This window comes from Urtica dioica, chromosome 10 (assembly GCF_054948205.1).
Source record: "Urtica dioica subsp. dioica isolate 48M chromosome 10, U.dioica_male_clone48M_v1_H2, whole genome shotgun sequence".
NCBI lineage: Eukaryota > Viridiplantae > Streptophyta > Magnoliopsida > Rosales > Urticaceae > Urtica > Urtica dioica.
In genome coordinates, this window is record NC_142765.1 from 4,669,114 (window position 1) to 4,687,489 (window position 18,376).

At 32.8% G+C, this 18,376-nt stretch overlaps 3 protein-coding genes and 1 non-coding gene across 4 annotated transcripts; 1 reads left to right on the top strand and 3 right to left on the bottom strand.

Annotated features, from left to right (window-relative positions):
- Nucleotides 1-1,581: 1,581 nt before the first annotated feature.
- LOC149383178 (NAC domain-containing protein 83-like) lies at nt 1,582-3,136 on the bottom strand. Its single transcript, XM_089628470.1, has 3 exons — nt 2,873-3,136; nt 2,230-2,519; nt 1,582-2,065 (listed from the first exon to the last, which is right to left on the bottom strand). The coding sequence occupies exons 1-3, from the start codon at nt 3,069-3,071 to the stop codon at nt 1,727-1,729; spliced, it is 828 nt and encodes a 275-aa protein (XP_089484596.1). The 5' UTR covers nt 3,072-3,136; the 3' UTR covers nt 1,582-1,726.
- Nucleotides 3,137-7,533: 4,397 nt separating this feature from the next.
- On the top strand, nt 7,534-8,490 carry TIM8 (translocase inner membrane subunit 8). The gene is made up of 2 exons (XM_089628543.1): nt 7,534-7,718; nt 8,221-8,490. Exons 1-2 carry the CDS (start codon nt 7,671-7,673, stop codon nt 8,407-8,409), a joined length of 237 nt encoding a protein of 78 aa, XP_089484669.1. The 5' UTR covers nt 7,534-7,670; the 3' UTR covers nt 8,410-8,490.
- A 91-nt stretch (nt 8,491-8,581) lies between these two features.
- On the bottom strand, nt 8,582-11,953 carry LOC149383180 (putative protein S-acyltransferase 7). The gene is made up of 5 exons (XM_089628542.1): nt 11,747-11,953; nt 10,815-10,997; nt 10,300-10,596; nt 9,748-9,981; nt 8,582-9,402 (listed from the first exon to the last, which is right to left on the bottom strand). Exons 1-5 carry the CDS (start codon nt 11,855-11,857, stop codon nt 8,851-8,853), a joined length of 1,377 nt encoding a protein of 458 aa, XP_089484668.1. The 5' UTR covers nt 11,858-11,953; the 3' UTR covers nt 8,582-8,850.
- A 5,628-nt stretch (nt 11,954-17,581) lies between these two features.
- TRNAQ-UUG (transfer RNA glutamine (anticodon UUG)) lies at nt 17,582-17,653 on the bottom strand. The gene has a single exon. It is a non-coding gene; the product is annotated as a tRNA-Gln (tRNA).
- Nucleotides 17,654-18,376: the final 723 nt, after the last annotated feature.

Sequence of the window (18,376 nt, forward strand, 5' to 3'; positions counted from 1 at the left end):
TGAAGTACATGAGGAAATGCGAGAGTTAGTCTACGATAACTCTCAAAAGAAGAAGCAACGTGAGAGTTTGGGTGAGTCGACGCGAGCCGACCTCCGAAAAAAGTCTATGGGACTCTGACGAAAAAATAGACGAAAGTCCCGGTGGATCTTCGGGGTCCTCCAATCCAAGAAGATCGCACCCCGCGGTCAAGAAGAGATTGGCCAAAGCCGTCGATCGATTCTTCATTCATGAACAAGTCAAGTTGCATGACCATCAATTACTAAACATGAAAGACATTCACGATTGACGAAACACTTGAGACAATCCACCCACAATTACTAATTAGTGTATTTTATATTTTGTCGTACATGTTGTATTAAATTTATATTCTACTTATGGCACTTTATGTTGAACTTTATCTTGGTTTGAACTTTGAATTTTATGTTGAACTTTATCTTGGTTTGAGTTTGAAGTATGATGAACTATGAAAAGGAGGTTTAGTTTCGCAAAATATGAAAAGTATGTTTACTTTTCCAAAATATTTATCTGAATATGTACCTTCGGTTTCCCATATTTTTTGTCGGTTTTCTTTATGATAAGCGGTTTCTTGCTGGTCTTGGTTTCCTATTTGTTATCTGAATAGTTGTCAATTTTCTTTCTGGTAAACAGTTTATCCCCAAACTTGAAGTCACGATACGGTAACGGCAATGGTAAGTCCAACCTTGCATAGAACCTCCACATGCAAGCATGTCCACATTGTACTTTTTTTTTCCTACTTGATGCCCTCTCTCAATATAAAAGGAAATTATCGATTCAAAAAGTGATGAATATATTCCTTTCTTGCTTTTTCTTACGGCTGTGATCGTATCATGCTTCTATCTTCTTTGAAAACATTTAGAACCTTTTTGACGTTGAAAGATAAAGATTCCTGTATATATATATATATATGAGTTCTTATATATAATAGCTTGCCATCTTCAACCTCTGAACAATGCACGTTACATGTATAAGAGCTCACTCTGATCTTATTTAATTATGAAGACAGTTATCATCTGATTAAGATAGTCAAATATAAATTTTAAGTATCTTATCTAAAAAAATGCTATTTGGCTTAAATAGTACTACCTGGATTAAGTTTGAGTAAATAGTATCTTGTCGAAATTATCCTCCGTCAAATAAATGGACAGAAGTTTGAGTCTTAAATAGTATCTTATATCAAAATCATCCTCCGTCAAATAAATGGACAGAAGTGTCATGTGTCTTGTATTTGCAAGAGCTTATAACTGAAAGAAAAAAAAAACGGACATATTCCCTTCTCCCGTGAGCAAAGAAGTTTAAATTGTGGATCAAAGAAAGAGTGGCTTTTTTTTTTTTTTTTTTTTGTTTTTGTTTTTATTGTTGCAATTAAGCCCTTACGTTCGTGGCGCGGGACAATTTCATCCATTCATTTGACGGGAGGAAGTAATTTATCCAAAAACTATAAGGTTAGAGATATTTTTACATTAAAATAAAACTCGGGGACAATATGAGCCAAATAAGCAAAATATTAATAATAATAATAATAATAATAATAATAATATTAATATTATCCAACATTCCGTGATCCCCAGAAGTAACTTAAAATAGCACATTTTTTTTTATTGGTTTCAATTCAATACCTATTATAAGAAATAAAACCACGTCAAACTCTGACCGAAGCGCTTGCTATTAATATTTTGACGTCTTAAATATGAATAGAACGACATCTCAAAAATCTGGGTAGCCATTATTGTTCTCTTCATCACGGCTCGCATAGTTACTCGAAGAAACCTCATTAAACGAACTAGAACTCGATGAAGAACAAGGCGACGATGGACCGCCGGCATTATTGTTATTGCACCCCATAGCAACATCAAAACTCCTTGGCTGATAATAATTATTATTCATCCCAAAATTTCCCAGATTATTATTGTTGATGTCACACTCCCAATTCTGCTCAATATTCTCATCCCTATTGTTGTAGTAATTATTTACAACCTTTGTACTTTTTTCCTTCAAAAATATTCGGCAAAGGACCCAACTATTCTCAGCTTGGTCTTGTGAAGCCTGCCCATATATAAAAAACATGAAATCAAAATCCACATAAATAAATTAGAAAAGACTAATAACATATACATATATATATATATATATATATATATATATATATATATATATATATATATGTGTGTGTGTGTGTGTGTGTGTGTGTGTGTGTGTGGTTGACTTACGTGTTGAGGTGTACTATTGTTGGTGGTCTCTACATTATTATTGATCATATGAAGACTATACTCATGCATGAACCAACGAGTCCTATTCCCTTGTGGAGGCTTTCCTCTATAGAAGACAAGAGTCTTTCTTGTTCCTACAATATTCTTCTCCATTGAAGACAAGATCTTCTTATCTGATCCCGTCGCTTTCCAAAACCCCGACCCCATTTTTCGGTTCGCCCTACTCGACGACCCGTTTCGATTCTTCACTTCCTTGTTGCTGAAAAAATACCTGTCTTCTTCCATATCACCTACAAAAACGAAAAAAAAAAAAACAATAATAACTAAATATATGTCATCTAGTATTGAGATGTGGAGGCTAGTTTTTCATTTTGGGAATTTTAAGCGCGTATTATGTTCGCCCTAGTTTTTCTTTAGATATGATTGTATACAACTCGATTTTAGATTTAGATTGATAGTGAAATATGCACTCTTGCATTGAGAGTGAATAACTATATATAAATGTGTTTTTTATACTTTGTTTAATCGATCAATTGTTAAATAGTTAGGTTGGATTAGGCATTCCAATCCTAATATACACACTATATTAAGTAGATTAGATATAGCCATGCATGCATGCATTAACGTAAATTGAGCATAGTACCTGAAAAGGGCAAGTCCCAAGGATCATATTTGGCGAGATTGATCTCTGGAATGATGTCCGAAGAAGATGGCAAAGGACATGCAAATATTTTGCGTCTGAGGTATTGAAATACGATCTCTTCCTCCGTGGGCTGAAACCGAAACCCAGGAGGTAGTTTGATCACTCCATTGCTGTTCCTCGTAAAGTTGAACTTGTTCATGCTGACGAAAGTGAGAGATGTATCTTGGTAATATCAATAGAACCTAACAAAGTTTATTTGTGAGACTTGAGAGATACCAAGCAGTGGGTTTGCTGAGTATTAATAGACCACTGCTCGTCATGGGAGAGCTTCGCTTTAACCAACAAATGCTAATGGTGACCTGGAAAGAATTTTGCTTTTTAGGTTAGGTATATATTAGTCAAGAAATATATAAGATATATATATATATATATATATGCGCACACGCACATATATGATAGAAATGTGGCGTCACTTTACTTGATTTTTAAACAAGTATATAAATATATAACACAAAGAAACTATATATATATATATATGTATATATATTCATTTAAGAATATTTTTCCCTGATGACTTCGTCGTGCAATTGTTATTAGCGACGACAACGCCGTTTTGGATTGATAATTTTCCCTGATGACTTTGTGGTTGGTAAATATCTTTATTTATAAATAATTAGTTTTATCTATTGATTTACATATATACATATATTATTTATCTGTACAAAATAGTTATGAAGTAAATAATAGCGTATATATAACAAAATGTCTAAGTAGCTAGCTAATCTTATCATATTCGCCAAGTTAACATCATTTTCTTCGGTGTATGTATGTTGCTTCTGTTGCGGTGATATGATATTATTGTATTAGCTAGCTAATTGTAAGTGTCACGTGATTTCATCTCAAGATCAATGAGTAATTAATGTGATGAATAACTAATGACATTATAAATTTATGTTAGTTCTCACTCTCTTTTTTAACGTGCAAATGTAAACAACACCACTAGCTAACCATCAATACAACGTAGCTATGAAGTAAATAAAAGTGCAATTGTAATAACAAGATATTTCACTAGCTAGAGCTCATCTAATCCTCTTCTAGTTTTTAAACATCGTTTTACATCCCCTCTAACTGCTCGTGATCCTTTATGACCTACGAATAGCGCTCACGAAGTAAATACTATACCATCTATCGACGTATCACGGATATTGATAATATATAACTAAGAAAATACTACCTAATAAGTACATAAAGGTGCACGGTTAAGGGACAGCTATAATTTAGGGCGTTAGAACTATCTTGTTAATTTCAAACTTGATTTTAAGGGACTAGTTAACGTTTTGTTTATTTTTGTAAATTAGTCATTTAGTAAAATTAACTTATGAAAATGCTAACGACAATCATGTAAAATGCTATCTGACTAATGACGACACGTCATTAAATGTGGTTAGAATTTAAACATGTTTGAAGCGTTGATTAAATTGCAAATCAAACGTTTCAAATTGATTAATCCGTGAGATTTTTCTATATTGTATTCTTCTCTTTTTTTGTACCAAATTTTTATTTTCCATATTTTTTCAGGTATAAAGCTCTTGCTTACATGAAGTTTTTTGGTTGGTATCCTATTAGATTTTGGTTACGAAGTTTTTTCCCCCTTGCATTCACGAATAGCTGCTTTTTGATAAAGTAAAAAAAAAATTAAGGAATATGATATCTAATTTCATTCTTAATTCTAGTCAAATGGAAATTTTATTGATTTCTAAGGTTCTTATTAATGAAGCAATTAAATATTTTCTAAAGAAACATATTTCTCTTAATAAGTTAACCAATGAGAAAATATTCTGATAAATAAAAAACCAATGAGAAAAATAATCTTAAATTTGTTAACTCGATATAATTCAATATGGCATCGTACGTTTTCCGATGGTATACACATATTAAATGAATATGATTAAAGCATGCAAAAGAAAGGAACACTTTCATTGTTCTTTTGACACCACCATTCATGGAAATGACTCCGCTAAGTTTCTTAAGAAGCTTAAACAACGAATAAAATAATTTGAATCCTCCGACATATCAAAAATAGATAAATGAATAAATTAAACAAAGCTAACCTGAATCTTTGTTCATGTACTTTAATCTACAGTACACGTAAGTTTTTTTCTGTCTTTAGGAAAAATTTGCTTTTGGCGCATAATTAATTTAAGAACTAATTATTTACTTTCTTTGAATATTTATGGTAGATGACTCGGAAAGTATCTCTAGCCGCACTTTGTACTCTTTGAAAAATAAATATCACGCTTTAATATATATGTCTTCTAATTGAGGTATATGAAAAAAAGGCTATAACTTTGTAAAGGTAAAGTCAACAATCGGATTGGTACTTTTCTTCATTGCTAAGATGTAGCTTTAATTTTCAACATCTTTCTTCTTCTGCTTCAAATTTTATATTATAGAACTATTTGAATTATTCAAGCAAGAATGTGGGCCAATATAAAGATCCTTCGCCACTAGTAGAAAGTAGCCCTCATTTTTTTCGAATTGAACATCAATTGCTTCAAACAACAGTAACGAAATAATTAATATTTTTTCAAGCTATAATAAAAGATCGTTTAGCTTTCAAATCTCCGATGTCTTTATGTTTTTTTTTTTACACATGGGAATCTCATTTGCACATCCCCTTTTCTAAAATCTTTGAAGTCTTTTTTTTTTTCTTTTATAGATAAACCACTTAAGAAGAGAACACATAAATAAATGTAAAGAACAAAATCATGTCAACAATAAAAAAAAAACAACTTTATTTGTTAGTGATTTTCGAGATATAAAGTTCTTATTGTGCGTGCTTACCTTTTTTTTTTTTTTTTTGTCGAATTTGAATGAAGGACTAAACACATGATCTTGGACCAAATGAAAGTTAAGGTTTGATCATATGAATAGAAATCGAACCAATAAGTAATAGTTTGAGCTCGGGCATCATATGCCAAAAACTTTGACGCTAATATTTGCCTTTTAATAAAACTTTTTTTTTACTTATTTATTTAATAATTTCCCTCATATGGAAAAGTTGATAGATGCTTAATGCACAAGAAAGCTTGTGAATAGTGTTCTTCCAGTATTTTAGACCTCTCACTTGTATCCTCAGTTTAATTCAAATGTAACAATTTCATGTTCACGATTTATCATCTTATTTAATTGTGAATGGGAGTGCAGTGATGGTTCTATGCCCTACTCAGGCCCGGCTCAAGGGGAGGGCGAGTGGGGCAACGGCCCAAGGCCCCCTCCCAAGATAGGCCCATTTTCAAATTTTGAGTTATTAGTTTATTAAAAAAAATGACCTTAAGTCTGGATAAGCGAAAACAAAACAACGTTTCTCTCAACAACAAAAGGCCCATTATTAGGTTAAAGGCCAAAACCTCTCAGCCACAAAAATGCAATAAAGTTAAATAGTGGTATTAAGAAATAATGTCTACGCCTTTGTTGTTTATTGCAATTGTAAAAGTTATTTAATAGCATTTAACCTTTAAAAAAAACGAGGTTTGATATTAAGAAACCAATTTTTTTTACAAACAACGAAATGGTATTTTGTTATGCTATATATATATTACATTTCTGATTCAATTGATTTTACACTATCAAATAACGAAAAAAAAGAGTAATTAAAAGTTCAAGATATATATATATATATATATATATATATATATATATATATATATATATATATAAGTGTTCTATCTTCATAAATTGTGTGTATTTTTTTTGTCAACATATTAGTAATTAATGTTAGATAGTTTTTTGTTGTGTTTTTTTCTTCAATTTTTTTCTCGACACGTATTAGTTAGTATTATGAACAGGAAATATTCATCGAGGTATGAAAAAAAAAATTAAAAAGCTCCATAAATCACAAAAAAGGAGATTAGAAATGTTTGTTAAATAAAAAAAGAAAATTACACTAGATGATTTTGTGTAATTTTTTTGCTTTCTAATATGAGTTTTTTTTAAATTAAACTAAGTTGTATAATAATTGCATATTTAATATTTTTTAATGATAAATTAATAATATATTATTTTTCTAAACTAATTTAAATATAATTATAAAATGCCATTTTTTCACCTCTCGCCCAAAGCCCCCAAATTCCTTGAGCCGGCTCTGGCCCTACTCCATAATAGTGGCATATTCTCACTCACTAATGTCGAAATCAAGTAGAAAAAATCTCCATCACATATGGCACATGATATGATCAGTTTGCCATCTATTATATTCTTTCAAGTCGAGACTTGGAGAATTATATATAGTGTCTCGTAAGTAGCAAGTACTAATAATTGTAGTTGTTTATGACTACCTACATACCTCTCACAAGTTATATCGGAACAAAAATGTCCTTAAGATTACACTTAATATCTGTAACAAAAATTTAAACTCTTCTTCCATTTTGAAAAAATTATCTTCCTTCTACTTGTGTCAGTAAGTCTAAAACAAACTCGTTTTTTAGGCGAAGACGAACGTTTAAGGTAAGAGAATAATAGAAAGTTTCGAGCCAAAAAAAAAAGAAATAATAATAGAAACTGTAGAAAGGAAATGAGATATTATAAGATTACACCTTAGATAATACTTGGGCCAAAAAGTGAACAACAAGGCCCACTAAAGAGTCCAAACTCTCTTACCATTCTCTCTCTCCTCCCCAAAATATGATGTTTTTGAGTCATTTCATAGCTCTGCTCTAAAGTCGTCGTCTTCTTTCTAGGGTTTTAGGAGCGTCTTCTCCAAAGTTTATCGACGGTGTTACCGAAAGCATTAACCGCCATGGACGCTTCAGCACTAAACAACCCTGAACTGCTCAATTTCATCAACGTAAGTACTCGTAATCGCTCTCTACCTCTATTCCCGCAGTTGAATTTCTGTCTCCTTTCATTTGATTTGGCTACGTACGCTGTGAATAGCCTTACATGTGCTCTTATGTTAAGCGATAAATTCACGGTCTATGAATTTTCTCTTACTTCTGATAATTGAATTTGATTCTTAGCGGAGTTTGATTAGTTTTGCAATCAGTCAGATTTGAACTTTTTATAACCTATATGTATTCATATAGCTAGAATTGAAGAATTTAGGGTTTTCTGGGATCAAATTAAGGGCTAGTCATTGACTGTTACTGTGATGAACTTTTTAATTGCATAAATATTTCCAGTTTCTCAGTGCTGATTGTTATGGGGAAAAAAAAGTACTGCTCAGAAATAATCTGAATATTGTGCTTTTGTTCATATAATAGCTTAATGTCTGAACAAAAACAAAGAGTATGTGGTTTCTTCTGGTGGTGATGTTAAAAGGGTTTTTTTTTTTTTTTTTTTTTTTGCAGCAAGAAAAGGAGAGAGCGATGGTGAACGAAATGGTGGCGAAGCTGACGACGGTGTGCTGGGACAAGTGCATCACCGGAGCTCCGGGGAGCAAATTCAGCTCCGGCGAACAGTCGTGCCTTTCAAACTGCGCTCGCCGATACTTGGACATGAGTGGCCTCATCATGAAGCGCTTCCAGAACATGCAATGAAATGTGTTTTATTTTATAAATTTGAAATCCAACTATTCATTGTGTCACATTTGAAATTTTGATGCTTTTTTATTTTGTTTTTATGGTGTCTCAACATTGTTGCTTCCATATAAAGTTTCAGGAGTATGATAGCTTTCAAGAGTATTGGGTTTAATCCAAAGAACAAACAAAGTGATAAAATCCATATTATGGCACACACGAATTTTGATTGCTAAAGAATTAAGTGCTCCAAAAAATAAAGAGCATGTCTTACAAACAACAAAGCTCTCGCCTTTAGTAACCCCAGGTTTTATACGACTGGTTGATCTCTCCCAAACCCATTGGTCAAGCACCTCTACCAACTCAAACTTTACACATCATTGTAAATAGTTTCACTCTTTTTTTTTTTTCTTTTTTTTTTGCCCAATTAGAAATCCATATATCTTGTCACCGGTTCAGTGTTCAATGTACATTTTCGCGACCTCGCGTGGGAGGGGAATTCTCGGAGTCTTCTTCGGTGACGCGCCTCGAATCCCCAACTCCGGCGGCGGCGAGGGCGAGAATCTCCGGCGAGATGTTCAGGCTCCCGCTTCTCCTCCCCCAGCTAGACCGCCTCGAGTACAACACATCGCGCCTCTCGGCGCCGCTCTCCGTCGGAAGATTCCGGCTCAAATCCGGCGACACATCACCGGCCGGCCCTTGTTCCTTGTCGGCGCTGCTGGGGCGATCCTCGTAATCTCCGCCTCCGCCGCCGGGTCCCGCGGACTCGTCCCACACGACCTTCCTTCCCATCTCTATGTCCCCGCCGCCAAAGGCCTTGTCCATCACGGGACTCACGAACCCGCCTCCGACTATGCGGGGCATCACCGAAGGGTCTTTCGGTACTTTCTTCCTGAAGTCGTTCTTCGAAGCTGGGATAGCGCTGCAGAACGTCTCGAAGAAGTTGCGGAACACACCTATGTTGTACGGGTTGGCTCGTCGTTCGTATCGATATCTGAAGTTCTCATAAGTCGACTGCAAAAAGTAAACAACTTCGTTGAGTGCACAAAGTCCATGAACTGTTGTCCGAGTGAAAGTTTTGTTCTTTTACGAATTTTTTGAGCAAAATGGTAGAACTATTGATTTCCCAGCCCTGGTTAGGTATATTATTTACGAAATTCAACGTCTGAACAACGTAATACAAATTACAGACTTTAAAAACTTCATAAGAGAATGATTTTTTTTTACTATTATACTACAAAGTCAATAGTTTGAAGATCATTTTGTTCCCAAGATTAGTTTATGGACCAAAACGCATAAAAAATGAATTTTGAGTTGTTAGGTGTCGTAACATTTTATGTTTCCGAGGTTGTTTGATACCTGGTTTGTACCGATGAGGTATAAGTGGAAGAAGGTAAGGCCTCCAACGAACCAGAAAGCTATGAAACTGTAAACAATTAGCACAATGGAAGCTGGAGTCTTGACCATCGCTTTCCAGATCGACACATCTTCACTTTCAGCAATACTCCGTATGTAGACCCAACTGAATCCGTGTACGAATAGACAGAGTACGGTAGCGCATGAGATGAACATGAAGAAGAACCGGTAGTTTCGCTGCAACACGAAAAACAGAATAGACTTCGAAAATCAATCTTGTGAAGGACAGAGTGAGGGGGGAAAAAATAGATTCCTCTCTTTGAATTAATATTTTTTTCTGAAGAAAATGAAATCCTGGTTTTAGTTAAACAATTTCCACCGAGTTTTTCTTCATTTCTGTATGTCTGTGTCAAAATTTCCTGATTCCAACAAAGCATTGAAAACATTTGGGATTTTCATATTTGGGGACCAAGCATTTTTCCATGCTCCAAACAATGGGCTTAGGGACGAAAAAAAAAAAAAATAATAATTAGAATAGTTGGGTTATTTTCTTACGAGTCCAATACACTGACCGACCCACGGGCAGTGATGATCGAACTTCTGGACGCAGTTATTGCAAATCGAGCAGTGAGAACAGCGAGGAGGCCTGTAAAGCATGCATGTATCGCAGTACTTGATCTTCACTGAGATTCCATTAACCATCACGTCTTTGACTCTTGGAAGCCGAATCGTTGGAGTTTGGCCGGCTCCGACCTCAGCGCTTCCCTCGTAGTCCTCAGGCTCCGGCGGGTGAGCGTTCCGGGGAACTATTCCCGGGTCTCTTCCAGAAGTCAATAGAAGAAGAATCAAATCCTGGTAGAAAAAAAATAAAGTGAGTCTCGAAATATAAACTTGTCTTATTCCTCAACATATCCGCGGGTATTCGAGAAAGTCTCTTTCTCCTCCCACATATGATTATCTCTAACGTCTATTTGTAGACTTACACAATACTAATAACTCTAAAATTACACCTCAACTAATTACTAATTATTATAAGTACTCTCAGCCCTAAGATGTTACGAAAAACTTACAATGGTTGCCAAGGCAATGACAGAGACCATGATGGAAATTCCTGAGTTATTTGGGAAATAATCGATCAATTTGCTGGCCACAAAGACACAGAAGACTACCACCGGGGCTGTTATGAGGACTATGGTCAACATGATCGATCTAGCATCGGGTCCGAATATAAGCCTTCCACCGCAAAGAAAGACCTGCCAAATCTCGAACGACAGCGAGTCTTATTAGTACGAATGTAAAACAAAATCGGCAACGTGTTTGCACTAAAAGGCTGAAAAAATAAAGTGGGCGAAAAATACGTATGCTCAATCAAGAGCTTAAAGTAGTGTCCGTTTCATTTGATTATTAGTTAAAATTAAGACAATCAACTACAATACTCTAAAAGGATTCAGTAACAGTTAAGCTTAGACAAGAAAATTGATTCTCAATCTTAGACTGTAGATTATAGCAAATCAGTTCAACTTATCAAACTTGGCTTCTCTGAGCAAAAATAACTTCAAATGGAAATGTTCATAAAGATTACTGAGTGTGAACTAAGTCATACAACCACAAATACACATTCAAAATTTGAAACCTCAAACCCTAAAAGAAAGGGTAATAGAATCTTAATTAAGCAAAAATCTCAAAGCATAGTCGCTAGCATCCAAATTCCACATCAAAATCTCTAATACCAGAACCGAAAACAAAAAATTAATCAAATGAATAATTCCGTCATTGACTGAATTCCCAAAATCCAAAGTGAAATAAGAATTGTCAGTTTTTTTGCAAAGATCCATACAAATCAACAAAAGCCAGTACCTCTATTCCCAAATTCAGATAAGAAAACCGTCTTAAAACCGACCACCATGCCTCAATTACGCAACAAACCCAGAGAAAAACAATAATAACCAAAATAAAGCGATTTGAAAATTGAAATAGAGTTGAAGAGTTTCCGAACGCTTACATTACTTCCTTTCCAGGCCTTGTAAGTTCTGAGCAACGCCGCTCCGTCTCCGGAGACTCCGGCGGCGGACTCCGAAGCCCGAGGAGGATGCTGACGTGGCGCAGCATTCATTCTCGCTCTCTCTCTATCTCTCTCTCTATACTCTCTAGAAATTAAAAATAAAAAAAAAAAAAATTTAAAGTGTAATAAAAAGTCAAAGAACCAAAACCTCTTTGTAAAGAGAGAAAGTGGACTTTTGCTGTAAATTTCTGTGCTGTTGTCCACATGGGCCAAAATCGATTATTTGGCCCAATACCAATTTTTTTTTATATTTATTACATAATTTCTTTGTAGAAATCTCAATTTTCGTAATTTAAGTCACTTCTTAACGCGATTAGTCTTCATAATCATTCTGATAAAAAAAAAAAAAAAAGAAGTCTTCATAATCATTTACTGATGCGTGTAACAGTTATATAATAAAACCATTTTGATTTTATAGACGTAGTTGACTCGCACAACTCTATTGAGAGTTGAGACACGGTGTCAAACTTGATGACAAATTGCTTGATGACGTGGCAAGAACTAAACGGTTTGAAACTTGTCAACCACCAACAAATCAAATCAATGTGTTTGCAATAAATAATATTTGATTCGTAATTGGTTGGATTATTTTATATCTACCCCCAAAACATTGTACGTCATGTTACATGTGATGTACAATATTCTACAAATTTGAAATTCAGACATCTGGAAGGAGATAATTATTTTTCTGTGTTTCGGATTTCTATTGGATTTATTTTTGTGTTTTTGTTATTTATTTATTTCTGGTTCCGACACGGTCAGTCAGGCAGGCGAATTTGACTGATTAATTCCTCACATATTGGCCGAGTCTTTTCATCTGTTACGTAGAATGTTTCAGTGACGTGTCAGCCTCGCTGTGCAAAGATCTCAATTTTTTCGGGAATCAGATCCCTGTTAATTTTCTTTGTTTTTTTGTTATATTGTATTGGGCTTTGGGCTTTGGGAATGGCTCGGCTATTGTGGTCCTTAAACTTAGCCCAATAGGAAGTGTTGTCATCATGTTACATGTAAAAGTGAGAGATTATTCATATTCTATGACTTGTACCATGATTTTGGACCAAAATCTACTAAACCCAAATAAATCCTAAACTATGATTTAATGAAATGAGTAATTACATATTTATCCTTCATATTTAGTTTATTTTTATTAGTTAATTAATAAAACAAAAACAATTATTTAGTTTATATTATGAAAACAAACATCATTACAAAAACCCGGAGAGCAGCCCTGGGAATCTCCGACGCTGAAGCTCCTGGGAACGACGGTCATGGACGCCGGAGAGCAGCCCATGGCCATCCCGGTGGCGGCGATCTCGAAGTGTCCGCCGAAACAGCCCGCCATGGATTCCGCGTAGAATTTCTGTGGTTTTAAAAGTTAAAAAACAAAGAAAAAACGATTCTCGGGATTCTGGATAATTTTGAAAAGTTTCTAAAAATTTCTGGGTTTTCGTTGAAGATTTATTGACGTTGATGTCAATAAAAATGCATATTTATTGACATCAATGTCAATAAATCTTCAAAGGAATTTTCCAGAATCGTTGAAGATATGTCAATAAATCTTCAAAGGAATTTTCCAGAATCGTTGAAGATTTATTGACATTAATGTCAATAAAAATGCATATTTATTGACATCAATGTCAATAAATCTTCAACGAAAACCCAGAAACGTTGAAGATTTATTGACATTAATGTCAATAAAAATGCATATTTATTGACATCAATGTCAATAAATTTTCAACGAAAACCCATAAATTTTTAGAAACTTTCAAAATTTTCCAGAATCGTGAGAATCGTTTTTTCTTTGTTTCTTAACTCAAAAAACCACATAAATTCAACGACTTAAAAAAAGATGAACCCAAACAAAGATGACTAACTGGAAAATGAAAACAGAGAGTGCAAGAGAGTTGAACCCAAACCTTATTTCCTTGAGTTGAAGCAAAGAGAGAGACGTGAGAGAAGACACAGAGACATGAAATGCGCAAGAAAAGAGAGGGAGGAGAGAGTGACGTGAATAACCCATCCCATTAATACAAAAATAAAAAAAAGAAAGTCAAATAATTAAATAAGAAAGAAAATCAAATATTATTAAAAAATAAGGGTATTTTTGTATTTAGTGAAAATAGGTAGTCATAGTTTAGGATTTATTTGAGTTTAGTAGATTTTGGTCCAAAATCTTGATACAAGTCATAGAATAGGAATAATCCCTAAAAGTAAAGCTTTTAGCTTAAATTGTATATTGAAGGGATTATTCCTAAACTATGACTTCCACACTAGTTTAGGATCAAAATCTAATATGTCTAATTTAATCCAAAACTATGACCACACTTTTTCTGCAATTATCTTTTTACCCTTGCTTTTTTCTCTTATTTCTCTTCAAAAAAACTAACCCACGTTACCATAAACTCTAGTATTACCTAGCCCTACGCGACGAAAAAAAAGCTCACCAGGAAGATTTTTTTTAATCTGAAAAAACTAGAAAAAAAAATCTGCGAATTTGTTTAAAGATTTATTGACATTTTTGCCTTTTATTGACATCGATATCAATAAATCTTCAACGATTTTTCAGATTTTCATAAATTGTTTAAAACTTTTTTAGAATTCTAAGAATCGTGCTTGAGCATGAAGTCATTGAAAAATATCTTCTTAGCTAAGCACAAGGAGGGAGAGAGAGAGAGAGAGAGAGAGAGAGAGAGAGAGAGAGAGAGAGAGAGAGAGAGAGAGAGAGAGTAAATCAAACGAAAATAAAAAGAAAAATATTTTATTGATGGTATTTTTGTACCAAAAAATACAAGGTAGTCGTAGTTTTGGATTAAATTAGACACATTGGATTTTAGTCCTAACTTAGTGTTGAGGTCATAGTTTAGGAATAATTCCTATATTGAAATAATGATCGTGCATTAAGAAGGATAAACAAATTTGTCACTCAAGCTACCTTATATGAGAAACTTTTTCTATAAATGCATCGATTCTCAACCTCTTTCTTGGAGTACCTCGTTTGTCAGTAAAATTCAACTGAACTCAAATCAATATATAAACCTAAAAATCGCACGGTGGTTTTTCAAATAAAAAGATTAATAGAAATTTTTTTTTTACCATGGGAGCTTCAAACTTTTGCATCCATGACATTATCTATATTTCCAAGGAGAATTTTTAGGAACAATTTGAAATGCAAGATGTAACTTCCCCAAAGCATAAATGATAGTTCTTGAGAAAGATATTGTAATATAAAAATTTCATAAAATAGACCTCAAATAAGTCAAAATATCAAAGCGAGACCTTAAACTTTTAAAATATCCAAAATTAGACTTTGACCAAAAACGGACAAAAAAAAATCATTTTAGCCTTTTTATCATTTGTATCTCATTGCACATCATCGTATACCATCGTAATTAAAAAAAAAAATCTCAGCTTTTGAATGTCATTGTACACTAACGGATACCATCGTACATTGTATAAATCTCATATTGGCTAATAGAGTCACTTCTAACAAAAAAATGCTATAATATATCATATTGGCTAATAGTGTCACTTCTAACAAAAAAATGCAAATGTGATTTAGGTTGCGTTATAAAATGTTTACAAGTAATTTATACCTAACAGGTCCCCATAGAACATAAAAAAAATGCAAATGTGATTAGTTTTTTTTAAGAGCGCTTTAAATAAGTAGCCAAATTCAAACGTTAAAATTTAAATTTAGCCAACGTTTCATAACTATTAGCAAAATACCCATTTGATGAAGTGACAAAGATAATAAACATGTATAAAATCGATTTTGTCATTTCCTTTAAAACCACCTATTTATTTTCATAAATTAAAAAAGGAAACTGTGATAAATATAATCCCCAAGTTAGGTACTACCAATAATCACATATTAGTAGTTTACACTAAAAATGAAGAAAAAAAATTCATGAAAAAGAAGATGAAGATGAATGCCAATTAACATTAATTAACGATTATTAGTTATGCAGATACACAAGAAGAAAAAGATCAAATGCAGATGGTTGCATATTAACAAAAGTTAACGGAAATTAACCATACAAGAATCATAAGCAAAATTGGAAAACAACCAAAATTAATGTTAATAACAAGATATTTATTGGCGATCCAGGAACCAGAAAAAAATGAAGACCAGTAATCTATTAACGATAATTTACAAAAAAAAAATTAAGTGATGAACAAAACACAATTAAGAGACTATACAAACCCGAATCTCGACGGAATCTCTGGCTGCCGCCGCCGAGCAGCCAAGATGCCGATCTGGTGTTGCTTATGACCCTATATAACGCTCATTTATTGATGCGATCTCTCTCTCTTCCTTTTGCTTCCGCTTCTCTTCGCCTTCTTCTCTCTCTCTCTCTCTCTCTCTATTGCAATCGTTGCGGGCATAAGAGCTGGAAGTTTGTTCACGCTGTTTGTTGTAAAGGAGGTGATGGTTAACCAATTGCTCGCGTTGTTCCTTTGTCAAGAATAATGGCTTCGCTCCATGATTATTTTTTAAAAAAAAAACTAACGATTTTTTTTTTTGGAGAGAGAGAGTAGCTACTTGCTAAAAAAATAAGGAGTCAAACTAATTAATAGTTATTGACAAATAAAATAATATAATAATTATATATTTAAACATATTCCACAAATTAAGAAAGAGTAAAGAAGAGACAATAAATATGTCGTGTAAGCATGATGGCTATTTGTTTAACATTTTCTAAACATTGGTTATATTGAAATTCGAATGTTTTAAGTGCCCAATTTGATATAATTTCTCTATTTTTTAAAAATATATATGATAATTAAGCGTTCTTCGGTTTTTTTTTTTTAAATATATATACACTTATCTATTTCATATATATATTTATACATACACACACACACGTGTTTGTGTATAAATATCTATAAATTGTTATCAATTAATGAGTTTTCAAAGGAAAATTTGAGGATTTTTTTTTTTTTTTGGTTTTGAACGAAGGAAAACTTACATAGGTTTGAACTTTGAACTCCCTCCTGTCCAAAAATAATTTGGGATTCCATTTCATTTTTCATTGATATAAATTAGACGATTTTTAAAACAAATTTCCATATAATGCTTAAAAATTCGATATTTTAGTTCATAATTTGTAATAAAATTCGCTCCATGATTATTTTTTTAAAAAAAAACTAACGATTTTTTTTTTGGAGAGAGAGAGTAGCTACTTGCTAAAAAAATAAGGAGTCAAACTAATTAATAGTTATTGACAAATAAAATAATATAATAATTATATATTTAAACATATTCCACAAATTAAGAAAGAGTAAAGAAGAGACAATAAATATGTCGTGTAAGCATGATGGCTATTTGTTTAACATTTTCTAAACATTGGTTATATTGAAATTCGAATGTTTTAAGTGCCCAATTTGATATAATTTCTCTATTTTTTAAAAATATATATGATAATTAAGCGTTCTTCGGTTTTTTTTTTTTAAATATATATACACTTATCTATTTCATATATATATTTATACATACACACACACACACGTGTTTGTGTATAAATATCTATAAATTGTTATCAATTAATGAGTTTTCAAAGGAAAATTTGAGGATTTTTTTTTTTTTTTGGTTTTGAACGAAGGAAAACTTACATAGGTTTGAACTTTGAACTCCCTCCTGTACAAAAATAATTTGGGATTCCATTTCATTTTTCATTGATATAAATTAGACGATTTTTAAAACAAATTTCCATATAATGCTTAAAAATTCGATATTTTAGTTCATAATTTGTAATAAAACGAATTTGAAAAAGGAGGTCCTACCGGGAGTCGAACCCAGGTCGCTGGATTCAAAGTCCAGAGTGCTAACCACTACACCATAGAACCAAATCCGTTTATAAATATTTAGTCGTGTTTCCATTTATTTCTTTTTTCAACTGATAAACCTCAACTTTAGTCATGTAATAGAAATTTTCTAAACGATATAAAAGTCTTAGTGAACATTTTACGAAATAAAAAATGAATAGTTATTTTGATATAAATTTTAAAAATAAGAATTAATTTTCTTTTAATTCACATACGCTTAACGTTAATCAGAAAATGGAGAATTGTTTCTTGCGTCTATAGAAATGAACTAACGATGGCCAAATATCTAGAAACATGCATGGGATAAATTAAAAGCCATCAGAATTATTGGATGGCTAAACTATATACAAATATTGCATTTTAAGACTTTATAATATGAAAATAGAAACGTATATTTTAAACAAAAAAATTTCAGGAACATTATCGCTATATACATATAAATTATGAGAAAAATATATATTTTTTTAACATGCACCGAGAAATCTCAACTATTTGTTTTGCCCCACCGAGAATCAGCGGATATGGTTGCTGATCTGGCAAATTTATAGACAATTATGGGTATGGTGGAACTCACCAATTTTTGGTGTTTATTTCTCCGCTATTGAATTTGTTGAATATCAGCTCCAGATAAAACTTAAATTACGCGTAGTGGATATTGCTTCCGTTGTAAACAGAAAAGGGCATTTATTAAAAAAAAAAAAGAAGTAAACAGAAAAGGGCAATTAAATTCAATCACGAATGTGG

Excerpts from the sequence above, each read along its gene's own strand:
- LOC149383178 (XM_089628470.1), bottom strand. The coding sequence starts at position 3,071 with ATGAACAAGTTCAACTTTACGAGGAACAGCAATGGAGTGATCAAACTA. Across the intron at positions 2,520-2,872 it reads TTGGGACTTGCCCTTTTCAG|GTGATATGGAAGAAGACAGG; the intron begins GTACTATGCTCA and ends TCGTTTTTGTAG. Across the intron at positions 2,066-2,229 it reads ACAATAGTACACCTCAACAC|GCTTCACAAGACCAAGCTGA; the intron begins GTAAGTCAACCA and ends ATATATGGGCAG.
- TIM8 (XM_089628543.1), top strand. The coding sequence starts at position 7,671 with ATGGACGCTTCAGCACTAAACAACCCTGAACTGCTCAATTTCATCAAC. Across the intron at positions 7,719-8,220 it reads AACTGCTCAATTTCATCAAC|CAAGAAAAGGAGAGAGCGAT; the intron begins GTAAGTACTCGT and ends TTTTTTTTGCAG.
- LOC149383180 (XM_089628542.1), bottom strand. The coding sequence starts at position 11,857 with ATGAATGCTGCGCCACGTCAGCATCCTCCTCGGGCTTCGGAGTCCGCC. Across the intron at positions 10,597-10,814 it reads TCATTGCCTTGGCAACCATT|GATTTGATTCTTCTTCTATT; the intron begins GTAAGTTTTTCG and ends TTTTTCTACCAG. Across the intron at positions 9,403-9,747 it reads ACCTCATCGGTACAAACCAG|TCGACTTATGAGAACTTCAG; the intron begins GTATCAAACAAC and ends TACTTTTTGCAG.